Source organism: Gobio gobio (assembly GCF_949357685.1).
Source record: "Gobio gobio genome assembly, chromosome: 22".
Lineage (NCBI taxonomy): Eukaryota > Metazoa > Chordata > Actinopteri > Cypriniformes > Gobionidae > Gobio > Gobio gobio.
This window is the reverse complement of record NC_137118.1, coordinates 18,503,122-18,519,567: the sequence shown is the minus strand read 5'-3', so window position 1 is coordinate 18,519,567 and position 16,446 is coordinate 18,503,122. Positions and strand designations below refer to the sequence as shown.

General features: G+C 38.8%; 1 protein-coding gene across 1 annotated transcript in view; it reads right to left on the bottom strand.

The window, feature by feature from the left end:
• itga2.2 (integrin, alpha 2 (CD49B, alpha 2 subunit of VLA-2 receptor), tandem duplicate 2) overlaps positions 1-16,446 on the bottom strand; it is a 43,586-nt gene that overhangs the window by 6,052 nt on the left and 21,088 nt on the right. The window contains exons 3-22 of the mRNA XM_079804732.1: positions 13,649-13,758; positions 13,394-13,488; positions 10,968-11,082; positions 10,726-10,853; positions 10,488-10,636; positions 9,288-9,438; positions 9,026-9,191; positions 8,813-8,892; positions 8,584-8,722; positions 8,288-8,433; positions 8,062-8,205; positions 5,074-5,268; positions 4,860-4,990; positions 4,343-4,506; positions 3,985-4,244; positions 3,529-3,611; positions 3,062-3,203; positions 2,764-2,856; positions 2,605-2,681; positions 2,402-2,485 (exon numbers count right to left, since the gene is read on the bottom strand). Of these exons, the coding sequence (XP_079660858.1) occupies positions 2,402-2,485; positions 2,605-2,681; positions 2,764-2,856; positions 3,062-3,203; positions 3,529-3,611; positions 3,985-4,244; positions 4,343-4,506; positions 4,860-4,990; positions 5,074-5,268; positions 8,062-8,205; positions 8,288-8,433; positions 8,584-8,722; positions 8,813-8,892; positions 9,026-9,191; positions 9,288-9,438; positions 10,488-10,636; positions 10,726-10,853; positions 10,968-11,082; positions 13,394-13,488; positions 13,649-13,758 (2,652 nt within the window). The remainder of the gene's footprint in view (positions 1-2,401; positions 2,486-2,604; positions 2,682-2,763; positions 2,857-3,061; positions 3,204-3,528; positions 3,612-3,984; positions 4,245-4,342; positions 4,507-4,859; positions 4,991-5,073; positions 5,269-8,061; positions 8,206-8,287; positions 8,434-8,583; positions 8,723-8,812; positions 8,893-9,025; positions 9,192-9,287; positions 9,439-10,487; positions 10,637-10,725; positions 10,854-10,967; positions 11,083-13,393; positions 13,489-13,648; positions 13,759-16,446) is intronic.

Sequence of the window (16,446 nt, the reverse complement as noted above, 5' to 3'; positions counted from 1 at the left end):
AAACAGCAATATTAAAATAAAGCAACTGCACTGTAAAAAATCCAACCTATGTTTTGTATGACAAATTCAGCTTTTAAAGTTTATTCAACTATTTAACATGACAAAAGTTTGTACAACTTATTGACCCTAAGTTGAGAAAACTCAAACATTTTCTGCAGCTGGTTGCCTTAAAGGGGTGGTAAACCACGATTTCACTATTCTAACTTTAGCTAGCGTGTAATGTTGCTGCTTGAGCATAAACAACATCTGCAAAGTTACAACGTTCAAAGTTTAAAGCAAAGGGAGATATTTGCTTCTAAAGAAATCAGTTTCTAAGGACTACAGCAAGGCGACTAGACATTCCTCCAGGGTTGGTGACATCAACAGGCTCAATATTTACATAAACCCCTCCTCCGAGAATATTAAATAAGGGGGGGTGAGGCCATTTTGTATCGCGACGCTGTTGTGGTATAGTAGGCTGGAGTGTTGTTGCCGCGATGCCGAGGAAACGCAGTTATTTTCATCCGGATTGCAGGTCTGGGGTACTTGCTTTGTTCAGCCTTCATAGGGACAGGGGTGCGTTGCAGAGCGTTTAACATACAACATGTTATATGCACGTGTGTTTGAGACGGAGGGAAACAGGCGCGCGCGGGGCTCCCTCCCGCAGCACATTTCACGGAGGAAAACTTCCACCATCTTCGCGAGTTCAATGCCGGATTTGAACAACGTCAGCTGCGTGAGACAAACACTGCCAGTGCGTGGATGCACAACGCGCGCGCTGCACATTTCACGGAGGAAAACTACCACAAACTTCGTGAGTTCAGCAGGATATGCACAACGGCTTGTCCTGAAAGCTGGATTTACAAACAGAAGCTGTTTACGGGCCGCAACCTGTAAGTCTGATTTATTTTTCATCGATGTGTTTTCCTGTAATAGGTTGTAGCAAGGAAGTAAACAGATGACAGCGCTGTTCTGCAAACCAGTCTGTTAAATGCTCATTCATACTTAACGTTATCCGACGAACACCTAACGTTACAAACACTAACATTAAAATCTCAACAGCGAACTTGGCATTAGTGTAAATGATTCTTTGATTAGAGCTTTTATGTATTGTTTATCTACAGGCATGCTAAACATGGTTCTGTGTGTGATTTGGCTACTATAGTAAAGCCAGTGTTTAGTGTTCGTTTTGGGTTAATAGTTCTTGCGACAGATATTTGGCTATAATCGTTCTAAAAATACAAAAGTAAAAGTGCCATTCAGTAGCGATCACTATAGATCCACAGTCTTTACTCTTGAGGACTGAACAGGTTCTGCTCGATCATCTTCACTAAAATGTTCTGGGTCTGATTCGGGCTCAGATTGATATGGTTTTATTGACGCCATTGTTTCTAATACTGACCAAAGCACAGTCTACCGGTAAAGGTAAGGGGCGTGACGTTTCCGACAAACGTGCACTAGGCGGTTAGGGAATCACAACACACTGGGCCAGCTGACCAATCTCAGCCCATTGCGTATTTTTGAGGGACTGGCTTCATACAACCCGGAAAGCATCAGACCGTTTTACAAGGAGGGACAGAGCAGTGTAGAATAAAGGTCAAATATATGAAAAATAATGCTTTTTTTTTTTTAAACGAAACATGAACACATGTTACAGTGCACCCCACAAACACAATCAAGCCTTCAAAAGAATGTGTTTTACCACCCCTTTAAACTTGTTAGTTTTTTTTGTGTCTATGTCTATTTGAATATATTTTAAAAGGTAATTTATTCCTGTGATGGTAAACCTGAATTTTCAGCATCATTACTCCAGTCTTCAGTGTCACATGATCCTTCCGAAATCATTCTAATATGATGGTTTGCTCAAGAAACATTTATGATTATTATCAATGTTGATAATTGATAATATGCTTAATGCTGCTTAATATTTTGTGGGCAAACTGTGATACATTTTTTCAGGACTTTTTGATAAATATAGAAAGTTCAAATGAGCAGCATGCATTTGAAATAGAAATCTTTTGTAATATGTAATTGTTTTAACTGCATGGCACTTTTGTTTAATGCATGTTTGCAGAATAAAAGTAAACAAAATATTTTACAAAAAAAGTTTGAACGGTACTATATGGATTACTAGAAGATAAAAAAAGCACTTTTTTTAATCAGAAGACATTTAAAACTGAGCTAGAAAAATGTGTAGCCTACTGTTTTAATTACCTTTTAATATTGTATTAATTTCCCTGACTTTTCCAGGTGTGTAAATCACATTTGAAATTCTCCAATATCATTTAATACTTTCCTGAAATGTGGGCACCCTGTACAAGAAACAAACGTCTGCAGAATGCAATAACTGACCAATCAGAGTCAGGCATTCCTGATAGGTGTTTCATAAAGGACATGTTATAAAAGGGGTGTGTTGTCTGACCTGCTGAGGATGATCTCAGAGTTGTATTGGACAGGAATGGAGACAGTGATACTATTATCAGCGGGAGTTTCCTCTGTGCTGTCACTGCAGAAATAAACCAATCAAACACTGATTAACAGGATAATCTCCATACACACTACTAAACCTGTGGATCTGTGATCTCATAGGCACCTATTTGCACTTTTCTAAATATCTATATTTACCTTAAAGCTTCAAAGGTTACACTGGCATCTTTTTGAATCCGATTCATGTTAAAGTCAAAGTTTACCATAAATGTAACCTGAGAAAAAGGAACGAAACCGTTAAAATCATATTAGTCAGATCTGAAAAACAAAAACAATGCTTGCAGATATCCGTCTCACCGATTGGTCTGCTCTCAGGGCTGGATAACTCACTTGGCAGGTGAGTTTGTCTGAATCTTTCATCAGAGTGCACTTCACCTCTGTTCCATCTATCTGGAATATCAGAAAGCAAGAACATACAGTACACACAGAATCTTGTATCTGGAAGTGTGTGTGCAAGATAAATTTGTGGGTGAAACAAATTTGGTGAGCCACAGCACCACCCAAATTTTATTAAAAATTATTTTCAGAATCATATTGTACTGCTGATGTCAAGTAGAATATAATCGATTAATTGTTTGGATTAGTTGTAAAGTACCAGCGGTGTAAAAGAAGCGTAGAACAGGTTACTGGAGTAGCTGACTGACACGCGTGCATTGTACGCATTTTCCTTCCTGTTCATCACTGTCACAGTAAAGGAGAGTCTTCTCTTGTTCTGGCTGACCACCAGTGGTGTTTTGCTAGAAAAAAAAAAGAAAAAAAAAGACGTATTTTTACATATACTCTTTTTTTGCAGCGATGCAATATAACTATTTTGGCTTCCCCAAAGAACCTTTCAGTGAACCAAACTTTAAAGAATCATTTTTCTTCTTCATGGAAGCGTCAATGCTAATAAAGAACCTTTATTTTTAAGAGTGGATGTGTTATCAAATTGTTTCACAGAACAAATTGGGCGTTAGTTAATTAGATACTCTGCAAATGCAGTGCTAATTTCAAATTTCCTTACAAGAGTTCATTTATTACAATTTCTGCCCTGTTTAAGTCATATGGTGGAAGGAATCTTACCCAAGGTTCTCTTCACTCTCCGCACTCAGTACTAAGTCACTGAAGCAAACTTCATCTTGGCCACAGTCCTTTGAGAACGGGATCTGGACCAAACCAAACCCCAGAGATAAACACAAGGATTTAGGAAGAGTTTCCTGAACAAAGATGATGAATTATACTATTCTTAATAGTCTAAGTCAGAGGTTTTTAAACTGGGGTCCAGGGGGTTCCATGGAAAATTTGATAGATTAAAAAAAAAAAGTATTTAATAAACATAAAGCTGTCTTTATACTCTAGGAAGTGGGATGCTCATAAAAATGATAATCATATTTGGGGGTCATTGAGATTAAAGGGTTCGAAATCTTCTGACATAGAGTTGATTTATTTATTTATTAATTGGCCTTTTTCTTAACACATGCCCATCACAGTAAACCACAGGCACTTAAAACCCGGAAATTTGCTTTTTGCAACACTCACAAAAAACTCCCACGCATTGGGACCGAAGACATCTAGAACAGGGTTTGCGTCTGGATTGCTGAGAGCTACGTCCACACGCAAAGCAATCGAGTTGACAAGGTCCGGGGTCTCCTGCACATAGACCTCATGCTCTTCACACATCTCCTGCACAAAGACGCTGATGTCTTTCTGGGCGACCCGATCCGAGTTGATGAAATAACCTCTAGGGCTGACCCGAGAAGACTGCAGGTCAGCATCCAGGGTCAGGCTGTACCTGATATCTGTTTTTATAAAAGGATGTTTAAATACATTACTTCTTCTGACCATATGTGTCCATCTCCTTAAAAAATATGTCCCAGACCAGAAACAGTATCCTTACCCACTGGCCCTAGTGGATTCGTTGGTTTAAATGTTGCGCTGAAACACACTTTAGCCTTGAAGCAGGACACCTGCCTTCCAATATTGCGACACGGTTTACTCAGAATATTGATCTTATCAGGGGTGAAGGAAACCTTGGCTGTGACCACTGCAACAGCACTACTCCTACAACCACAATGAAAGAGTTCAAGAATGCATCAATTAAAACTCAACCGTTCAATTGATTTATGGGTTTTGGAACAAACAGAAGAGTCCCACAGAAAGTTGATGCTTAGAGAATTGCTGAGGTGAAAAATGGGATTCCAGAGGACAGCTGGAGCGATAATTTCCCTGGCCACAAACACATCCAGATATCCCACCATGACTGAGGCTGTCGATGCAGCTGTTACACACTGCACTCGGTTGTTGAAGGTGGGCCGTTAATTAATTATTACAAATTAGCATGGTATCATGTTACACGGGACGATGCTGTTTTACACCCCCATAAAGTTTGAAAATCAATTGGTTCAAATTCTCACCAGAGTTGGATGACTTTCCCTAAAGCCCCCACAGTGACATCTGGGATAGAGTCTCCATTCAAATCTCCGCTGGCGTCCAGAGAACGGCCGAAGTACTTCAGCGCTGGGTCCAGTTTCGTTCCAATAATTTTCTAAATTCATGAGAATATTCTGAATTTTGGCACTTGCAATTTATTTTATATGTGTTGAGAACTCAATGAATGATTTGTACTACCTGTGAGCTCTGCTTTCTGATGGTCTTTCTGTCTCCATAGTAGATGTAAATGGCACCGCAGCCATTGCCTTCCAATGGGGCGCCAACAACCACGTCACTGAAGCCGTCCAGGTTCAGATCTGGGATGACAGTGATGGCCATCCCAAACCGAGCATTTTGAGAACCCTCCAAAAAACCCTGGTTACTCAAGATCCCCTATTAAAAATAAAATGAATAAAGTCTTATTACGTGGCTCTCTGAAATGCTTGATTCTGATAGGTCAGTCGCAACACTCCGGGGTCGGGGTATTTCCCAATAATCAGTATTAATGGGTATTATCACATTTATTAAATAAATGCAGCCTTAGTGAGCATAAGAGACATCAAAAAAATCTTACCAACCCCAAACATTTTGAATTTGGTGGTATTTAAGGTGAATTTCATGTCATGTGAAAAAGCATTCACGTACTCATAGAAATAAAGTGGGGAGAACAAGTATTTGATACACTGCCGATTTTGTAGGTTTGCCCATTTACAAAGCATGTAGAAGTCTGTAATTTTTATCATAGGTACTCTTCAAGTGTGAGTGACGGAATCTAAAACAAAAATCCAGAAAATCACATTGTATGATTTTTAAGTAATTAATTTGCATTCATCATAAGTATTTGATACATCAGAACTTAATATTTGGTACAGAAACCTTTGTTTGCAATTACAGAGATCATACGTTTCATGTAGTTTTTGTCCAGGTTTGAACACACTGCAGCAGGGATTTTGGCCCACTCCTCCATACAGACCTTTTCCAGATCCTTCAGGTTTCGGGGCTGTCGTTGGGCAATACAGACTTTCAGCTCCCTCCAAAGATTTTCAATTGGGTTCAGGTCTGGAGACTGGCTAGGCCACTCCAGGACCTTGAAATGCTTCTTACGGAGCCACTCCATAGTTGCCCTGGCTGTGTGTTTCGAGTCGTTGTCATGACCCATCTTCAATGCTCTTACTGAGGGAAGGAGGCTGTTGGCCAAGATCTTGCGATACATGGCCCCATCCATCCTCCCCTCAATACGGTGCAGTCGTCCTGTCCCCTTTGCAGAAAAGCATCCCCAAAGAATGATGTTTCCACCTCCATGCTTCATGGTTGGGATGGTGTTCTTGGGGTTGTACTCATCCTTCTTCCTCCAAACACGGCGAGTGGAGTTTAGACCAAAAAGCTCTATTTCGGTCACTTCAGACCACATGACCTTCTCCCAGTCCTCCTCTGGATCATCCAGATGGTCATTGGCAAACTTCAGGTGGGCCTGAACATGCGCTGGCTTGAGCAGGGGGACCTTGCGTGCGCTGCAGGATTTTAATCCATGACGGCGTAGTGTGTTACTAATGGTTTTCTTAGAGACTGTGGTCCCAGCTCTCTTTAAGTCATTCACCAGGTCCTGCTGTGTAGTTCTGGGCTGATCCCTCACCTCCCCCACGAGGTGAGATCTTGCATGGTGCCCCAGACTAAGAGAGATTGTCCGTCATCTTGAATTTCTTCCGTTTTCTAATAATTGCGCCAACACTTGTTGCCTTCTCACCAAGCTGCTTGCCTGTAGCCCATCCCAGCCTTGTGCAGGTCTACAATTTTATCCCTAATGTCCTTACACAGCTCTCTGGTCTTGGCCATTGTGGAGAGGTTGGAGTCTGTTTGATTGAGTGTGTGGACAGGTGTCTTTTATACAGGTAATGAGTTCAAACAGGTACAGTTAATACTAATGAGTGGAGAACAGGAGGGCTTCTTAAAGAAAAACTAACAGGTCTGTGAGAGCCGGAATTCTTACTGGTTGGTAGGTGATCAAATACTTATGTCATGCAATAAAATGGAAATTCATTATTTTAAAATCATACAATGTGATTTTCTGGATTTTTGACTTCTATATGCTTTGTAAGTAGGAAAACCTGCAAAATCGGCAGTGTATCAAATACTTGTTCGCCCCACTGTACATAGTTCTATCATGAAATTCTATATGGCGCAGGCTAATGTTTCTAATGCAAGCTGATGATAATTACAACAATAACTACTTGGCACAAATTCCTCTAAAACCCTTCACCTTCCCCAGCTCCACCTGTATAGATCTTCTATGGGTTATTGATATGTGCTATTTGTACATGCTATTTGTACAGCAACACTTGCAGCAGTAATGTTTTGGCATATGTATTGGCAGTAGCAAGTTCCTGTAATAATCAACAGTAGCAGCAATTCAGCAGCTCAGCAGCACTGCAGATCTATTCCGCCAAGACCTAATACATTAACATTGTCATATCCATTACCATGCTAAAAATCTTCAGAAAGTTTTCATAATATAACTGATAATTACCACTTCTTAACTCTGAATTTGTTGAGAGCTCCGACTTGTACCATGTGACTGCTATACCACCTGACCACTGCGGATTCATTTTGGCACTGTTATTGTTGTTATTGAACAGCTCCGACGCTGCATCCGAAATCGCATACTGTATAGTAAGTAATACGTTTGGTTTGAAACTTACCTTGTGACAGTTAAAAAAAGTGTTTTATATAGTATGAATGTGTAGTATGAATGAAATTCTGTACATACAACATCTGCCATGTTGTCACTGTCCAATTCACAAATCCTCTCCCATTGCCTCATGAAATAGTAAAGTGTCCATCGAATGCACACTTCAGAATCTCGGCGGAGGTAGTAGGTCATCCAGGGACTTTTTGCCTACAGTTTTTCTAATGCTAAGTATTAGGACATACTATTCTTTTGGCGTACCGTTTTTCGCATACTATATGGTAGGGAAGTATTCGATTTCGGATACAGTGTGAGTAGAACGTCACATGCTGACATCTCTGTAATTCCGACATTGTGTGAAATGAATGAAGCATTAGTGTATATAAATCTTTTCTAAAACCTTCTCTTTATTAGTAGTTGTAGTGTAGCTAACTACAGAAAAAAGAGAAGGGCAAGGGAAAGAAGTGGAAGAAAAATAAGCAAAGCGCAATATACAAAATCACCTTGGTAATGGTGAACAGGTAGACTCGTCCTGTTTCATATTTCTTCTCGCTCATGTACATCGGAGCTCCAACCAGCAGCAGATCAGTCACACCATCAGCGTCCACATCAACGGGACAGAGAACGCTGCCAAAATAAGACCCGATCTGCAAACCACAGACAGCACAATTAAATATTTCAGGACTTTACTGTCTAATGAAACTCAATATCATTAAGGGTCAAATGTACCTGATCTCCTCTATGTGAATCTATGATGACCGGTTGTCTCTTGCTGTCAATAATGTAAACTACCACCTGTCCTCTATGAACGGCACGAGGAGCACCAGCCACATAAAACTCAGATGAGCCGTCAGTCACAGAGCTGACAGAGTAGCCTGAATATTTGACGGGGGAAAATAATCAAAAACTGAGAAATGGGTGAATTAATCTAATATGCTACCTTTTGGAAAAATATTAAATTGTGATATTTCAGTTCATTAGATGCAACCAAACTAACTTATCTATACTGCTGGTACAATGCTTACCAAGTAATGAACTGTGGTTTCTATCTTCCAAGATTTTCTCAAAAGCAGATTTGGGCAAAATGTCTGATTTCTGAGCAGTTTGGTGAACAATGGTCCCGATCCAATCATATGCTCCAGCTGCTCCCAGTAGGATCACATCCTACAACCAAGACTCAATGTAAACCACCAGGAGAAAAAAACATTAAAAAAAGAAAAAAGATGGAAATACACAGACATATAGAGCCAGCACCTTATTTCTCGTCTGATATGCACTGAACCCCACTTGAGACATTTCCAGTTTGAAATTATCCCCAGAACTTTTTCCAACACCTAAAGACGTCCATGAACAAAAACAAAGAAAATTGTTATTAACATGCTAGTAAAGAAACGCATGTCACTTACATTACTTTTAAACGGCTTTCCTTTATATAAAACACACAGTAAAATCGACATAATCACGGACCTTCAATGTTGAAGATTCGATCTCCAAGAGTCCCGACAATCTCTATAAGCGTCGCCTCCTCAGACACATTGAAAAAGTATTTCTCGGTTGGATTACTCGCTATTGACTTAATTTCAGCGATGAGTGCACTTGTGTCAATGTCATTCCTTAAATAATATCCAAGCACCTAGAACAGTGCAAAAATACACCTCTTCACAACATTCACATATACTGAATATTAAGACCCATCACTTAGGACTGCACATCTTTTTATTTTACTAACCGCAATGCCAAAGCGAGTGATATTTTGGCTCTCGCATGCCGGAATAACTGTTTTCCTCAGATTTGCATCATGTGACTCTCCATCAGTTACCACCACCATCAATTTAGTGGCTCCAGGACGACCTCCGTATTTGGCTTGGAATGCCTCCTTTCTGTGAGATCCAATCACCCACAGACATGCACACAAACCCACCAAGGGAAAAGAAAACATTTAGTACAAAAACTAAAGTGTAAAAACTACCTTAGAATCACAGTTATAGTGTTTTTGTATATATAACATATCACATTTGGGCACTTTTTTGTCCCAGGAGCAACTTTTTAACTTTAAAAAAAAAAATAATAATAATAATTTGTTATACCTTCATAATTTATTTTTGCTACTTTTCAAATGCCTTTTATGTATAATTAATTTTTTTGCTTGAGATAATGAGATTTAAGTGATCTTTCAGTAAATATCACTTGTGAGCAGAATATTTATATTAAGTCTCATTTCTAATCAAGTTGTAATTGTCAAATTATGCAAAAAGTGTAATACTACTACAACTGCTACTACTACTAATAATAAATTAGCCTAAAATCAATCATTATATTACAAAAATGTTAAAAGATGTTATTTGCATCACTGCCATTTCCATCACAGAATAGCAAACACAATATCTTTCAATTGTGATATGGAGAAAATGGCATGGGGGGAAACATTCATCTTCCAGACATTAAAAATGAAAAATAAGACATAAGATGCGATGTACATATCAATGTCCACCGTTGGATTTTGATAGAAGACAATTTACATGTAAAAAGTACAACCCCAAATCAGAAAAAGTTGGGACAGTATGGAAAACGCAAAAAAAAAAAAAAAACTATTTGAAAATCTAGAATCTGAGGGTGCTAAAAAATCGAAATATTGAGAAACTCGCATTTATAGTTGTCCAAATTAAGTCCTTAGCAATGCATATTACTATTAATAATACATTTTTTATATATTTACGGTAGGAAATTTACAAAATATCTTCATGGAACATGGTCTTTACTTAATATCCTAATGATTTTTGTCATAAAAGAAAAATCGATAATTTTGACCCATCCAATGTATTGTTGGCTATTGCCACAAATATACCCGTGCGGCTTTGTGGTCCAGGGTCACGTATTTCAATAACAGTGGTTCACTCAGGTGAAGTTGTTCAGAAAGAATCGTGCATACCTGGCAAAATCAATGGCTTTGAAAGTATTAGTCTGTGGTCCTTGTTTCTGCTGAATATTTGAAGCTGCTGTAATCATGGACTCTTTTGTCTGATAGGAATTCAGGTAGAACTCGAACGAGGTGTCAACGGCGTACTGCATTACACTGACCTGTTACAAACAAAATCAGAAATATTATGTAAACAATCAATACAGACAAGAAAAACAGGTTTGACCAATTGTACATAAGTTTTACTGGCCTGAGTGCTTTGAGGTCCAATGTCTAAGTTTTCCAGAAGTTTCTTGAGGAAAGCGATGATTGGTTCCCATGGATATATACTGTTGGATCCATCCAAAACAATGGCAATGTCCGTTAGACTGCCACAAGCTGTTTGGAAGAGAAATGAAACAACATAAATGTTAATATTCTTATGGAGATTCCAAATAAAAGTTAACCTGACCAGTAAAGTTTCAGAGACAGAACATGGAAGTGTGTTTGTACTTTGAATGGCAGGGGAAAAGACCGACTGGAGTGTAAACTGTGGGCTCACTTCAGCACAGATCCCTGGGTAGAAATACAGACTTCCACAGAGCTGAGCCCACAGAGGACCACATGTCTGAAACACAAACACAAATATAACTTAATATAATAACTGAGCACATGACATCCCACATAAACTAACTTAAAACACATGTAGAAGAACGTATTTTTCAAAGCAGAATTTCTTAGTAGAGCTGCACGATTAATCATTAAAATGTTGCAATCTTATTGCTTCAGTAACTTAATACTTTAAATAGGGATTATGTCAATTATATCATTAAACCAATAGGTGGCGACAAATGACTGATTCATTCATATAAGAGCTTAGTTCAAAAACGCTGATTCATCCAGTAATGAAACAAGAGAATGTCTTTATGAGAGTCATTGAATTATTCATTCAAACCGATTTTTAAAAAATAAATTCAGATTAATGAAAGATTTTGTCACAACCTCAAGTAAATTACAATAAAAAGTATTTTGTTTAGTTGTCAATTCAGAATCGGGGGAGAAAAAAAATGTGATTCTCTATTAATACAGAATCTTGCAGCTCTATTTCAAATAGCAAGGATATAGCTAGGGACTCTTAGTGCAGAGGCCAAAACAATAGAGAAAAAATTATAGGCTAATGTTACAAATGCCAAAAGAATAGCTACTAAAAAGTAGATTTAACAGAAAGTTGGCTCATTGGAAACGAGTACCTGTAGTGACATTTCTGCCAAATGGCATTTTGCTTCTTATATGTTTCACGAAAATTTCAAAGAGAAATGCCCAGTGATTGGCCGTAAAAGAACGCTCAGTTTTATCCAAAACAGGTGAACATGAATCTGACAATGTTTTACTATGTTGGTTGCTTTACGTATGGTGGCAATTCGGAAATGAAATGTCCGGTGAGTGGCACTAAAAGGTTAATGCTTTATCGAGTTTGAACATACACACATACACTTAGGGCCCTATTTTAACAATCTGAGCACATGGCGCAGATACACTTAGGGTGTGTCTGAATCCACTTTTGCTAGTTTAATGACGGAAAAAATGGTTGGCGTGCCAGGCTCATGGTCCAAAAAGGTTGTACCTAGTCATGGGGGTGTAACTTGCAATAAACTAATCAGAGTCTCATCTCCCATTCCTTTTAAAAGCAAGTTGCGCTTGCATCATGGTGGTTCGCTATTTACATGGCGGAATTTGCGAGCGGAAAGACTGAACAGAGAGGAATCCCTTTTTTTTATATTTAAAAATGTTTGTGTGCAGTTGCACTAGGGCTGGGTATCGATTCAGATGTTCCGATTCGATTCGATTTTGATTCGCAAGCTCTCAAATCGATTCGATTTCGATTCTCGATTCAACTCAATGAATATAGATTTAATTCAAATAGCCTACTATATTTATAAAAAAAAGAACAGTGAACATGAGTTTGAAAGTGAGTAATTAAAAAGAAATTAAGAGCCACAAACCTGTATATTAAATTCTTTTTATTTTAGGTACACTTGGGTAGGCCTACATTAAAACAGAACCCATCTCTATATTTCAAATGCATACAATTATGTTAAATACAATACAATTTAGTTTTTATAGATATTTTGATACACTTATTCTAAAACATAAAAAGGATATTGGATGATTATCAGCAATTTTCAGTAAAGGACAAGCATTTCTTGCGATTTAGCCGACCGTCATTCTGTCCGTTTTTATGGAGGCTTTTTCCTCCAGGGGCATCTGAGCTTTGATTCGTGCCCCGGATGATGCATTATATTTCGTCACTATCTGTGTTATTTGCGTGCCTTCCTTAGATGCGATTGCCATTCGATTTTATCTTAACGACAAGCATATATGCGATACCGGGCAGGATCGACTGGAAACCCCCGGGGGAAAAAAAATCGATTCGTCCCTGTGCAATAAGAGTGTACGTGCGTTGTGCAACCACCTATACAACACCAATGCGCCTGAACACACCTCGTTTTCATACCCATGGGCGAACAGATGGGCGCGAGTGTATTTGCAAATTAAACAACGTGGCGCTGGACGTGAAAATGATAACTGCGTCGGGCTGAAATTAGCACAAAAAAAAATTACGTCGAAAAATGGAGTTTCCTACATCAGAAAAGCCATACATATGGAGATGATTATGTGATGCAAATGTCGAAATGTATTTGCTTACAAATCGTTTGCACTTTTGAGGTCATGATATAGTATTGTGTAAAGAACCTCCGAAAAATAAGTCTTTATTAATTGATGATCTGTGAAGTGAAAAGTTGTTGGTGTTTTACTGCCACTAGTGTTCATTTCAGGTTCAATGCATTGAATTGTATGTATAGGTACGTTTTTGGATTTTTACACAAATGTAGGTATAGACACGTTTTTCCAATGAGCCTGCAATGCATCAGTCTTACCATAAACCCGTTGTTTTTGGTTGTTGGAGTTAGAGTAAGACCTAGACTCATGTTGATGTTGATGCTGTTGGAGATTTTTGGCATATCGACAGAATCTGAGGGCACATTAAACATGGTGACATCTTCAGCTTTACTACATAATATTTCTTGACTACTTATTCAAATTCAAGAATTTGCTTTTGAACTTCACAGCATGCTCTATGACCAGATAACACTTTTTGATGTCACTGGGAATAATGGGAAATGTTTGCTTACTCTGAAGGTTAAGTGCCTGACAGCTGGTTCCAGGCTTGTTAACCTCACACTTAAAGATTTCTCCCTTCCGATTTTGATTGTATCCCTTCCATGGAGAACCCACCAGGAGCCTGAGGAACAGTATTAGGAGTTAGTTCAGTCCTGCTATCCTACAGGTTCAAGTGAGTTTGCGGAGCACACAGGGCCGTAACCACCATAGACACTGAGGGGGACATGCCCCCCCAATAATTAGAAACGGCCAAATTTGAAATTCATGCACTGCACTTCATTATGCAGCGCTCAAAAGGTTTAAAGGTCCCATGGCATGGCATTTTTCTATTATTTTATAATGTTTCCTGAGGTGTACTTATATTGTTAGTATGACTTTTACATCATAAAATGTCATAATTTAGAAATAAAGGCATTTTTTCTATACTGCTGTTTGCCCTGTGGCTGAATGCCCTGCTTCAAGAGGCGTGTCTGCTGTGAGACTTCAGTAAAAACGCCCACTGTTGTGATTGGCTGACATCTTTGCATTTTAAATGAGCGGAGGGGGCGTGGTTTAACGAGGCACGAGCAGGCACGAGCTGCTGCCAGAGAGACGGATGGACCTGAGTTCACTTCACATCAGTTCTCAGCATGTCTGAACTGTTGTAGTTACAGCATATACTTCAGGTTATTAGTCTATTTCTAGTCGGAGGGATTGTCACTCATGTCAGAAAGTTAGTAACTTTAGTAAATTATGGATCAGCGCTGACTGGAGACACGAACCGTTTAGAACGATTCAGTCCGATTTGGTGAACTGATTCGGTTCACTAAAAAGAACTGGTTCAAAAGAAAGATCGTTCGCGAACCGGACATCACTAATGTACCAGAGACGGAGCTCAGCGATTGCTAACAAAGTTATTTATAGTAACTACTGAGTTATGAGAGCGCTGTCAGTCAGCGCAAGTTTATTGTGTTTGTATCTGAGAGTTCTGAATAAACACGAGTCCCAGTCACACCGAGTCTGTCTTCATCATTATTACCAACTTTGTAACACATGCAAAGTACCATTACAGCTGTCGAGATGAACGAGTTAAAAGTAAGTGTTGATAATAGCATTATTTTTTAAAATAAAATAAAAGCGTCAGTGACGCGCGTTGAGTACACAGCGCAAACAAAGACACAACAGCAGTAATCGAATGTAATCCAGTTTATTGTGGGGCTAGGCTGGCTAGCCCGAATATGCTCACGCTTACCCCCCTTCTGCTTAATCTCACGCCGCGTTTGGTGCCTCCGCTGTGGGCCAGATGCAATTCGGCGTGTGTGAGGCTGATGTTGAGCAGAAACTCATGACTGTATGCACATTTTAGAACCGATAGACGCGACGAGGACGTACAAAAACACTGACTCACAAGATAGAAAACACGAAAACACCGTTCTGTCTGGAGAGAGAGAAGCCGCAGTGTGTGCACAAATAATAAATAATTAGCTACACATCAGAAATCACTGATCACAGATCAGAAGGAACTGAAAAAAGACTTCTGTTTTCATTTGTACATCCAAACACTGAAACTGCCAGCATTCACTCGTTGACAACACAAGATCTCGCGAGCGTTTGCATGGGCGTGCCAGATTCTCTGGGTGGAGGAAAGGGAGGTAACCGTTCCTGCTTGGACGTCAAACCAGGAGACTTCAGGATTGGCTCGTCTGGCCTGTCATTTTCTCAAAGGCAGAGAGAGACAGCCAGAACTCGGGTTTACACCGATCAACATTTCTATCCACTTGGGGACAATATTCAGGCTAGGGGAACTCATATTAATGTTGAAAAACCTCATAAAATGAAAATTTCATGCCATGGGACCTTTAAAAGTTATGTTTTTAGTCTGGTCTGCCTCAGGTCTAACGGCGCTCATCAATGTAAAAAAAAGACCTAAAATTTCTTCCACTGTTCTGTTTCTTTATGCTTTATAAAAATAAAAACAATGGTCCCCCCCCCAATGTTCAAGACATGGTTACGGCCTTGAACATAACCGTTTTTAAAGGGATAGTTCACCCAAAAATGAAAATTCTGTCATCATTTACTCACCCTCAAGTTGTTCCAAACCTGTATGAGTTTCTTTGTTCTGCTGAACACAACCATTGACTACCATAGTACCCCCCCCCCCCCCTAATATGGTAGTCAATGGTTGCTCAATCTGCTTTGTTTCAAACATTCTTCAAAATATCTTCTTTTGTGTTCAGCAGAACGAAGAAACTCATACAGGTTTGGAATAACTTGAGGGTAAATGATGACAGATAAATGAGTAAATGATGACAGAATTTTCATTTTTGGGTGAACTATCCCTTTAAGGATATTATACAATATTTTTTTCATGTTTTGAATGAGCAGTAGCCCAGTAGGGTGTGTATTTGAAAGCAGTTCCAAGATTATGTGTGTGTAGGTGCACTGAACATCGATAATATAACACACCCACTAAATTACACAGAATATCACTACAAGTTTCACCATAATGTGAAGGTGCTTTGCCCAGACTAAACAAAGCATTCCTCAAACAGTGACACACAAACTCACTCATTTCCCATCCTGTGACAGAAGAAACATAAATCCTCATTAAACAGACACATTGCACAAACAGCCATATATATATATATATATATATATATATATATATATATATATATATATATATATATATATATATATATATATATATATATATATATATATATATATATATATATATATATATATATATATATATATATATATATATATATATCAGGCATAACATGAAAGGTGAAGTGAATAACACTGATTATCTCTTCATCCCGGC